General features: G+C 45.6%; 1 protein-coding gene across 2 annotated transcripts in view; it reads right to left on the bottom strand.

Annotated features, from left to right (window-relative positions):
* Positions 1–10,000, bottom strand: part of LOC308103926 (uncharacterized protein) — a 66,216-nt gene that overhangs the window by 20,973 nt on the left and 35,243 nt on the right. For both annotated transcript variants that reach the window (XM_080454138.1, XM_080454137.1), the window contains exons 12-13: positions 1,306–1,548; positions 889–921 (exon numbers count right to left, since the gene is read on the bottom strand). In XM_080454138.1, coding sequence (XP_080310264.1) covers positions 889–921; positions 1,306–1,548 — 276 coding nt within the window. The remainder of the gene's footprint in view (positions 1–888; positions 922–1,305; positions 1,549–10,000) is intronic.

The raw sequence follows: 10,000 nt of genomic DNA on the forward strand, positions 1-10,000 counted from the left end.
GTCGCGATGCAACGCTGGCTTGTGAGCTTGTAGATTTGCTATTTTCAATGCAGCCAGATCTACAATCTTATCTGAATGACTGTTAAAGCAGTTTGTTTAAATTACTTTATAAAATGTTATATTTGCACAGGGATTATTTATTAGTGTAGATATACATTTAGGAGTGGATTATGTGTCTAGATGCCTGTCAGACAGTCAGACAATGTTGCTCCACAGGTCTAGAATGGAATAAACGGGCGCAGCCAAAGTCAACAACTGCTCCCGACCAGACGTGAGATTTCAGCCTACGGTAGGATGAAGCCCACGTCAGGATATATTGATAAATGCCGAAAGGTGCGGTGATCTCGCCGTACGCCCATTATTTGGGCTGCACCACATTGATAAATGAGGGCCAATGTGTACAGATTTGCGTGAGGTTTGGACAAAATCTGTAGGAGTAATATTTAAAAAAAGTTGTTTAGCAAAAAGTTGCCTCGACCCAGACCGCTGGCGTGGCGGTCCGGGCACCTAGGCTACTAATGTAGCCTGACAACTCGTCGCGGGTTCGAATCCCGATCCCGACAGCCTTTGCTGCGTGTCACTCCCAATTTCCTGTCAGCCTAAGCTGTCCGATCTATAATAAAGGCATACAAAGCCGCAAATAAGTCTTTACATTTAAAAAAAAAAAATGGCCTCATGGTAGCGCTATAACAGTCCGATTAGAATTTTGTTTTTCTTCAAAAGGACGGACACACACGGACGGACGGACAGACGGACGCGAGCGAAAACATAGTCTCCGGCCTGGCGGAGACTATGTTGACAATGACAGATACGGTGCAGTACTTGATTACATGCAGTGGAACTCTGCTACAATATCTACCATAAGCATAGCATGGATTTTATACTCACCTATATCCTGAGAGTCAGGCATATCTGTAGACACTATGGGGGGAAAGGTTATAATAATGTTAACTATTATATATCGTTGCCGTCGGGCAGAAAACTCATATCTCCATATTTCAACCCAAACAGACTCCTGAAAAAACGGAAAAGCTATTAAAATATGTGATTTAAAGCAAGCACCATAGGCGTGGGTTTTTAACTGCGGCGGACCCGATATGGACATTTCTGTACTGTACTACTCGTCCTAGGATATCATAACATCTTAATAAAGGTAAGAAAACGTTTGGGCGAAATTCTCCTTTAATGGAGACGGTTTTGGCTCCTATGTGTCCAGAGTCTATTGGACTGCTGCTACAGTGTAAATTATGTTAAGGTTAAGGTTGTGTGCTGGAAAACGGCATTTAGCAGTACATGTGATCTTACCAAGTATCTTCAACAGGTGGGGTTGGTGATCTTTAAGAGCATTATAAAATGCTGCTCTGACTTTTGGTCCTCCTGGTTGTAGTATTTCTCTATACAGGATCCACATCTGGTCCATGCTTATCTTCTCCTCTTGAATCTCAGCATAGCGCTCAGGATGGACCATGGAACCTAGAGCGTCTAGTATAGCCATGACCCTTGAAATATTTGTAATCAGATGTTTCCCGTTCTCCTCCACGAAACGTGCTGTTGGGAGCAGAGAAAAAACGTTATTGAGATAAATGCATCACAAAAAAATCAGCTCTCTGCATCTCTACATTCCATACCATACCATAGGCGGCCCAAGAACCAGGTGCAGCCCACCAGAAAAAGATTACGTGGCCTGCACCAACTCCTGTCACCCCAGCCAATAGACGAATCCACAGACACGCTGCCTGTAGGCGGCCATTGCTGCGGTGTCGCGGTGCGGAGCGTTGACACCACAGCTATGGCTGCCTACAGGCAGCGCGTCTGTGGATTCGTCTATATACAAGCTAATACTACTGTATGTGTGACGCACACAAAATGTATGGTCACATTTATGTTGTTTTATTTTGAAGATGATATTTTTGTGAAAAGAATGTTTCTCATATGCACCAGCATGGGCAAGAATGGACAATTATTTCTTGGTTGAATCCAAGTGTTCAAAGTAACACTACACACAGTGGGACTCTCCTAGTGTTGCCACCACTAGGGGGCAGTGTGGCGATTATTTCTCAGAGACACATGTTGAATGGACTGACGTTGCTTCCTCATTCTGCTGAGGAAGGCTAACTGGAGAAAGATCGTCTCATTGTGTCTTCATTCTTCTATTCCTGTTTTAACAGGCCTTACCTGGGCTTTCCAGCAGCAAACCTTATCTGCATATGGGTCTCAAATCTGGGACCTGTAACAGATTTGTGGGGGCTCGTCCGGGATCGGCGCCACCTGTTGGTCGGAGTTGGACGTCGATTCAGTGATTTCTGCTTCATCATCTGAGCAAGCAGCTGTGAGAGTCAAGAGCGTCTGACTGTTGCCAGAGCAAGGACTCCACGAGCTGAGGGTGTCTGATAGATGTTCACGATGGCAGACAACGAGAGGAAGAAGCTGACTTGGACCATAAAGAAGAAGCTATTCAACCTTTCTTCAGATGAACTGCTACAGCTTGCCAAGTTCATCTCACAAGAGCCTCCTCAAGCTAAGTTGGTCAACCAGGATGAAGAGAGCTGTATTGATTATGTGTGTGCATTCATGGAGAGTGTCACTCTGCTAGATTCAGATGATCAGGGCATATCAGAGTTAGTAGATATGCTAAGAGTGATGTTACTACAGGGGCTGGAGCAAGTGTTCATGTACATGATGTATCTGATGCTAATGTTTGTGAGAGTGTTCACACTAACCCACATGCTGTTTCTGATGCTAATGTTTCATCACACTTATCTGAAGGTGTCCACACTGACACACATGTTACAGATACACACTCTGGTACTGCACCATTTGATTTGGTCGCTCAAACTGATGCCCTTGAATTGCAAATAAGTAAGCTTATGTCTACCTATGATGATTTGCGCCAAAATGTTAAACATGGTGGGGCTTCACCTACGCTACACACCATAACTGACACGCAACCCACTGATTCTCACCAGTCCCACAGTCTACAAACCACAACTGACACACAATACACTCACCAGTCCCGCAGTCCACATAACATTCATAACATTGCCCCCTCCCAACCAACATCCCACTCACCATACTGAAAGTATGATTTCCCTCAAAGACCTGCCCTTCCTCCAGAAGAAGGAATTCAAGATACATGGTGGACAGATTGGCGATAATGCAGCCGATATAACCTACAACAATATCAGCAAGCAGATTGATCAAGGACTGATAGAAATGCACACTGAGGGTGAAGTCATACGAGCAGTGTTTCGCATTATAAAGCCTGGAAACTTCAAGGATATGCTCTCCAGCAAGGATGACATGACCATAGCCGAGCTGAAGAGCTTCCTACAATCCCACCTAGGAGAGAAAAGCAGTACTGAACTGTTCCACGAACTGATAAGGGCCAAACAACATGAGCATGAAACACCGCAGCAGTTTCTCTACAGGATGATGGGGCTCAAACAAAAAGTGATCTTCATGTCAAAACAGACAGACTCTGATATCAAGTACGAAGCACAAACAGCACAGAATGTCTTCCTTCGCACAGTCGGTCAAGGCCTGAATGAGAAGCATGATGACATCAGGTGGGAGTTAAAGCCCCTCCTCTCAGACCCTACAGTCACATATGATGCACTGCTCAGACAAGTTAACAAAACAACAAGCGAAGAGAGTGAGAAGAGAGTGAGAGGAAGCGGCGCTTGGGACGCAGTACTCGCCCCAAGACAGCTCAAGCTCACAGTGGTGAAGTCACCACCAGTGAAGTGAATACAGAAAAGCCTGCCCCTGACACAAAAGTTAAAGATGAGCTCATCCATCAGCTAAGCGCTCAGCTGTCTTGGGACGCAGTACTCGCCCCAAGACAGCTCAAGCTCACAGTGGTGAAGTCACCACCAGTGAAGTGAATACAGAAAAGCCTGCCCCTGACACAAAAGTTAAAGATGAGCTCATCCATCAGCTAAGCGCTCAAGTACAGGCTCTGACAGAAGTAGTAACCTCCCTACAGTCAAAAGCTGCAACAAAGCCATCAACACCTGAGCCTTATCCCCAGTCCACCTGCCAGTGTTCCAATAAACCGAGCCAAAGTCGACAAGTAAGGAAAGAGAGACCATATGGCTGCCTTAACACTAGCGCGACGGCCGTCAGCCCATCCCAGACGCAGCCTGAGTTAATGTCATAATGACCGATCGTTTCCTGCTATTCCATTGGTCAGTGTCTCCCCTCTGGCTCCAGAAGATCCGACACCAATTGTCCCCCTGCGCTGCGGATCACAGCGGGGGATTCTATTGTCTTTTAAATAGCCTACCTATTAACATACCCACCTACCTACATACATACTCACATATATTGTCAGACTACATGCAGGCAGAACATTATAATATCTATAGGCTGGGTACGTGCATGTGTAACTTCACTAACTTGTAATATTAACTGTAGATCATGTATGTAAAAAAAAAAGCGTATAAAACTGCGCGATCTGTAGCTTACATTAAACTCTTGAGTTAATGTAAGCGTCTCCTCTCCTCCTCAGTCAGCGCAACAAGTTAACACATTGCTATGTTCCACAAATGTGCTCGTTCCTGCTCTACTCCTGCGCTAAATATCTGATCAACAAACATAAAACAGTCGCTGCCTGACGAGCCCTATGCTTGTAGATCTGGTCTTTTTTCGCCGCTTCGCAGTGACAGGGAAAAGATTGGGTTGCCAAATTTTGCGAGAGAAATAAGCAGTCAGGTCTATGAACATTTTACTGCATGCGTTGTGTCTGTCTGAGAAAACAGTGAGGCATGAAGCAGTGGTGTGTATTTCTGTCTGTCTCCTATATGTCATCATGATTTGTGTATGTGGGGATCTCATTTTAAACAAGCTTAGTGCTTTATGAGCCTTCCAGTTTAGTAGACCGTGTACAGATGTTTTTAATGGTGTGATGTTTATTTTTATGCAACTGCCTATTGTAGCACTTTGAGATTGTAGATTGGCTATTTTCAAATAGCCTAAGTATAAAATCGGGCTAAAGTGGTTAATGTATGTTTTATAACGTAATCATGTATATCTGCAAAGTAACTACTAACTAAAGTTTTCAAATAATTGTAGTGGAGTAATGAGTAAAAACAAAATATTTGCCTCTGATATGTAGTGGAGTAAAAGTTAAAAGTGTAGACAATTGCAAATACTCCAGTAAAGTAAAAGTAACAGAACAGAAGCAGCAACACAGTGAAATAAAATTATTACCATTATAATTGAATTATATAATAATAATAATAATAATAATAATAATAATAATAATAATAATAATAATAATAATAAGGGTAATAATAATAATAATAATAATGATAATAATAGGCTCTTAATTTAAAGTAATACTAGGTAACGTTTTCAACAAAACTAAAGTTAAATTGTATATCTTTTGTGAGTGGCAAAAGTTTCACAACACCCACTCCATGAATTTCACCCCCGGAAGCCTTTTATTTATATATTTTCTATTGAACGGTGACGGGGGGACTTTCCCGGGAAAATGACGTCATCTGGCCGGAAAACGGAGGTGGAAATGCACTGGTTTCCTGTTTGGCCAGGAACTACCGCAACGGTTTCCTGTTTGGCCAGGAACTACCGCGCTAATAACAAAAAGGAACCTCACGCTGATTTTAAGAGAATGTAGGATTGGAAGATCGAAAAAGAACAGAAAAAGAAAGCACAGCTCATGGTAACTAATGCTCCACTGGCTAAGAGAAACGATCCGCAGATAGTATAAAACAATTAAAAGAACGCTTCCGGCTTCCGGTGAAAACAAATGGAATTCTGGGTAATCGAGGACTACGGAAATTGTATGCAGTGACGGTAGTGACCAGCAGAGGTTGCCAAAAATCGTTATTTGTGAATCTGCATTGTACAACTTTAACTATTTATTTATATTTGTAAACTTCTGGAATGGGAGAAATCAAACCATGAATATAACGAGATGTCTGTCCTTACTCACAACGTGTCTTCATTGAAAGACGTGAAAAACAAGCCCAAAGTCGCTTATAATAAGCAGACATGGCAACAGCGAGAGATGAAGATTTCTCTCTCTCGCTCTCTCTCTGCTACACTAACATTCTGCGCACTGCTTAGATGAAATACAGCATTTAGAGGTTAGATTTACGGGAACAACACAGTTATACTTTTTATTTCATTATTAGTATTGGCCTAAAGGAGAGAACAGGCCAGGCTGAAAGTAAAATGCAAATCACCCATTAAACAGAACAATGACGATCGGCGGGCTAATGCGGGGGGTCTCTGAGGTGTGAATGGCTCTTGCCTGGGGGAGAAAGGGTAAGACCGGTCCAAATAGCCGAAATATAACGTCAAACAGACATGATTTGAATCAAATATTTAGGAAAAGTCATGAAAGGGGAACTTCCTCAGAGCTTCATGAGAGAAGTGAATCCACTTTACATTCTCAAAATCGTCCAGATTGACTGGTTAGACACGCAAGTGTTAACTGTGTTACAAATGGCCGTCCCAACTGCAACCACTGTTTCGCCTGTGGAGAAGACGGACACCGTGCTGTCGGTTGTCTGAAGAGACCCAAGCCATCGGGAAACTCCCCCCGGTCACAGCAGAGGGACAACCTGTGACCGGCATCGACCTTCAGTCTCATCCAGACAGTAGCAAACCAGTACCAGTGCAGGTCAACCAGTCACCATCACAGCGAGTAGCTAAGCTAATTGGAAAGAAATGCTTATTGAAATGCAATCTAAGTGGATATGCTGTGACGGTCCTTCTAGACTCTGGGTCCCAAGTTAGTATTATTGACAAGCCATGGAAACACAAATACCTACCTCAACAGGAAGTGCGCCCTCTCAGTGAACTCATAGGCAGCAGAGGATTGGATCTCACTGCAGCCAATGGAGGACAGATCCCATATGATGGATGGGTGGAACTCACCTTTAAACTACTTGGCAACGATGATCCAAATCTCGCCATCAGAGTACCCTTTCTGGTCAGCCGTGTGAGCCTTGTGAGGCCGATATTGGGCTTCAACGTCATTCAAGAGCTCATCCTAGGGCAGGAGGGCGAAATTGAAGTTGTTGCGGTTATTGGCAAGTTGCTGAGAAAGGCCATGCAGATCAAAAATGACCAAGCAGAGACAATTGTGAACTTGATACAGACCCCGGAACCAACCAGCACCATGCAGTGGTGAGAGTGGGCCGTCAAGGCATCGTTGTCCGCCCAGGCCAAGTTGCCCGCATCAAGTGCAAGGTGCCCGCTGATTTCACCTCCTCTGTGGCACTGTTCGAGGTCAGCCATCCAGACCTGAGACTGGAGGAGCTAGATATTGGTGATGGCTTGGTCGAGGTCCACCACCTCCCGTGGGTAACCACACCCAAAACAATGTGACGTTGAACATCTTCACAATGTTGGGCAGTATCCAGTCGATCGACAAGATCGTGAAGACCGATCAGATGGATAGCATCGAGATCAACAATGTCGACTTACCTGTTCCTGTCGATGAAGATAACAGTGACCAAAAAGAACAACCATCCAAGCTGTGGTCTCCCCCCGTCGATATAAGCCACCTAAGCGACGAACATCAAGCAGTAGCGAAACAAATGCTCTATGAGGAGTCAAGTGCGTTTGCTCAGGATGAAAATGACATGGGGTGCATTCCAAGCCTCCAAATGGGCATAACCCTGAAGGATGACATCCCAGTACAGAGAACCTATGCAGCAATTCCCAAACCACAGTACAAGGAAGTTAAAGAGTACATTCAAGAATTACTGGCAAAGAAGTGGATTGTAAAGTCCAAATCTCTATACTCCGCTCCAGTGGTTTGTGTCCGCAAGAAGGATGGAAGCTTGCGGCTATGTATTGACTACAGGCTCCTGAACCAAAAGACAGTCCCAGATAGGCACCCACTTCCCTGTATTCAGGACCTCATTAACACTCTGGGTGGGTGCAACTTGTTCTCGATTTTGGATCAGGGAAAAGCCTATCATCAAGGCTTCATTGCAGAGGGGTCGCGACATATGACAACAAGGTCTTGGTGCGGTGCTGTACCAGCGCCAGGGAGGGAAGCTCAGAATCATTGCATACGGGTCCAGGACGCTGACGCCTGCAGAGCGGAATTACAACCTTCATTCAGGCAAACTTGAATTCCTGGCTTTAAAGTGGGCCGTTCAGAGACTACCTCTTCTATGCGCCCCACTTTGTTGTGTATACAGACAACAACCCATTAACTTACGTGCTGAGCACCGCTAAGCTCAATGCTGTCGGCCACCGATGGGTTGGCGAGCTAGCGGACTTCCGGTTTGAAGTCAAGTATCGACCGGGGAAGGTTAATGTGGATGCTGACACCTTGTCCAGGATGCCATTAGACATTGACAACTATGTTGACTCATGCACAGAGGAGCTGTCCAGAGACATCATACTGGCAACGTGTGAAGGCAGTCATGCTGCCAAGCAGAACGATGTGGCTTATGTCGCTGTCCTGAACCTGTCACAAGATAGCTCAACCTCTCAGTCACCAGAGCTACCCCCAACCTTCTCCCATGATGAGCTCATTAGATCTCAACGAGATGACCCGGCCATCAGTCAAGTCATCAGGCTGAAAGAGTCCGCCAACACACTGATCAATGACATGAAGAAGGGAGTTAGTGGTCTTGCAAGAAAGCTTCTACACCAATGGGAGAAACTCCATCTCGAAGATGGTCTGCTGTACCGGAGAACAAGCCAGAGAAGTCAGCTCGTCTTGCCTGACCAGTACCGAACTCTGGTGTTGAGACACCTCCATGATGATATGGGCCATATGGGGACAGAAAGGGTCTTGGGCCTAGCCAGGGACCGGTTCTACTGGCCATACATGAAGCAAGATGTTGAAGCTTATGTAACAAGGAAATGTCCCTGCATAAAGCAGAAGAAGCCTATCTCACACATCAGAGGACCGATGGGAAGCATTACCTCTACCTCACCCCTAGAGTTAGTTTCCATTGACTACCTTCACTTGGAGTCAAGCAAGGGAGGCTTTGAATAAATTCTGGTTGTCATTGACCATTTTACAAGGTACGCCCAAGCCGACGCCACCAGAAATAAGTCCGGGGAGACAGCGGCAGAGAAACTCTTTGAGGATTTTATTCCACGCTTTGGGTACACAAGTAAATTACACCACGACCAGGGAAGAGAATTTGAAAACAAACTCTTCAAGACCCTGCAACAACTCAGTGGAGTTGGTCATTCCAGGACTACACCCTATCATCCTCAGGGTAATCCTGCGGAAAGGTTCAACTGAACATTGCTCCAAATGCTCAGAGCCCTAGGAGAAAAGGAGAAGGAAAGATGGAGAAACCACTTGCCGCAGGTCGTCCACGCCTATAATTGTACCAGGCATGAGGCAACAGGGTTTTCGCCTTTCTATCTAATGTATGGACGTCACCCACGCCTGCCCGTGGACATGATATTTGGCCTGGAAAATTAAGAGGAAGCCACTTCTCCAAGAGGATATGCCGAGAAGTGGGCTTAAAGGATGAAGGAAGCTTACCGAGTCACCTCTGGGAATAGTCAACAGTCAAGTTCTCGAGGAAAGAGATACTATGACCGCCACATGAAGGGTGTTGCCCGAAAGTCCTTCTCCATGGATTCTCCGAACTCCTCCCACACCCGCTGCTTAGCCTCCGACACAGCCGTGGCTGCCGCCCTTCGGGCCTGTCGTTACCTTGCAACTGCCTCCGGAGTCCCCTGGGATAACATACCCCGATAGGCCTCCTTCTTCAGCCGGACTTCCCTAACCACCGCTGTCCACCAGGGTGTTCGAGGGTTACCGCCCCTTGAGGCACCTAAGATCTTCTGACCACAGCGCAAAGCCGCAGCTTCAGCAATAGAGGCTTTGAACATTGCCCACTCCTGTTCAATGTCCCCATTGGGAGTTAAATTCCTTCCGGACAGAGGTCTCCTCCAAACGTTCCCAGTTCACCTGCACTACACGTTTGGGTTTTCCAGGTCTGTCCAGAGCCTTCCCCCGCCATCTGAACCAACTCACCACCAG

Source organism: Gymnoscopelus braueri (genome assembly GCF_963280865.1).
Source record: "Gymnoscopelus braueri genome assembly, chromosome: 16".
Lineage (NCBI taxonomy): Eukaryota > Metazoa > Chordata > Actinopteri > Myctophiformes > Myctophidae > Gymnoscopelus > Gymnoscopelus braueri.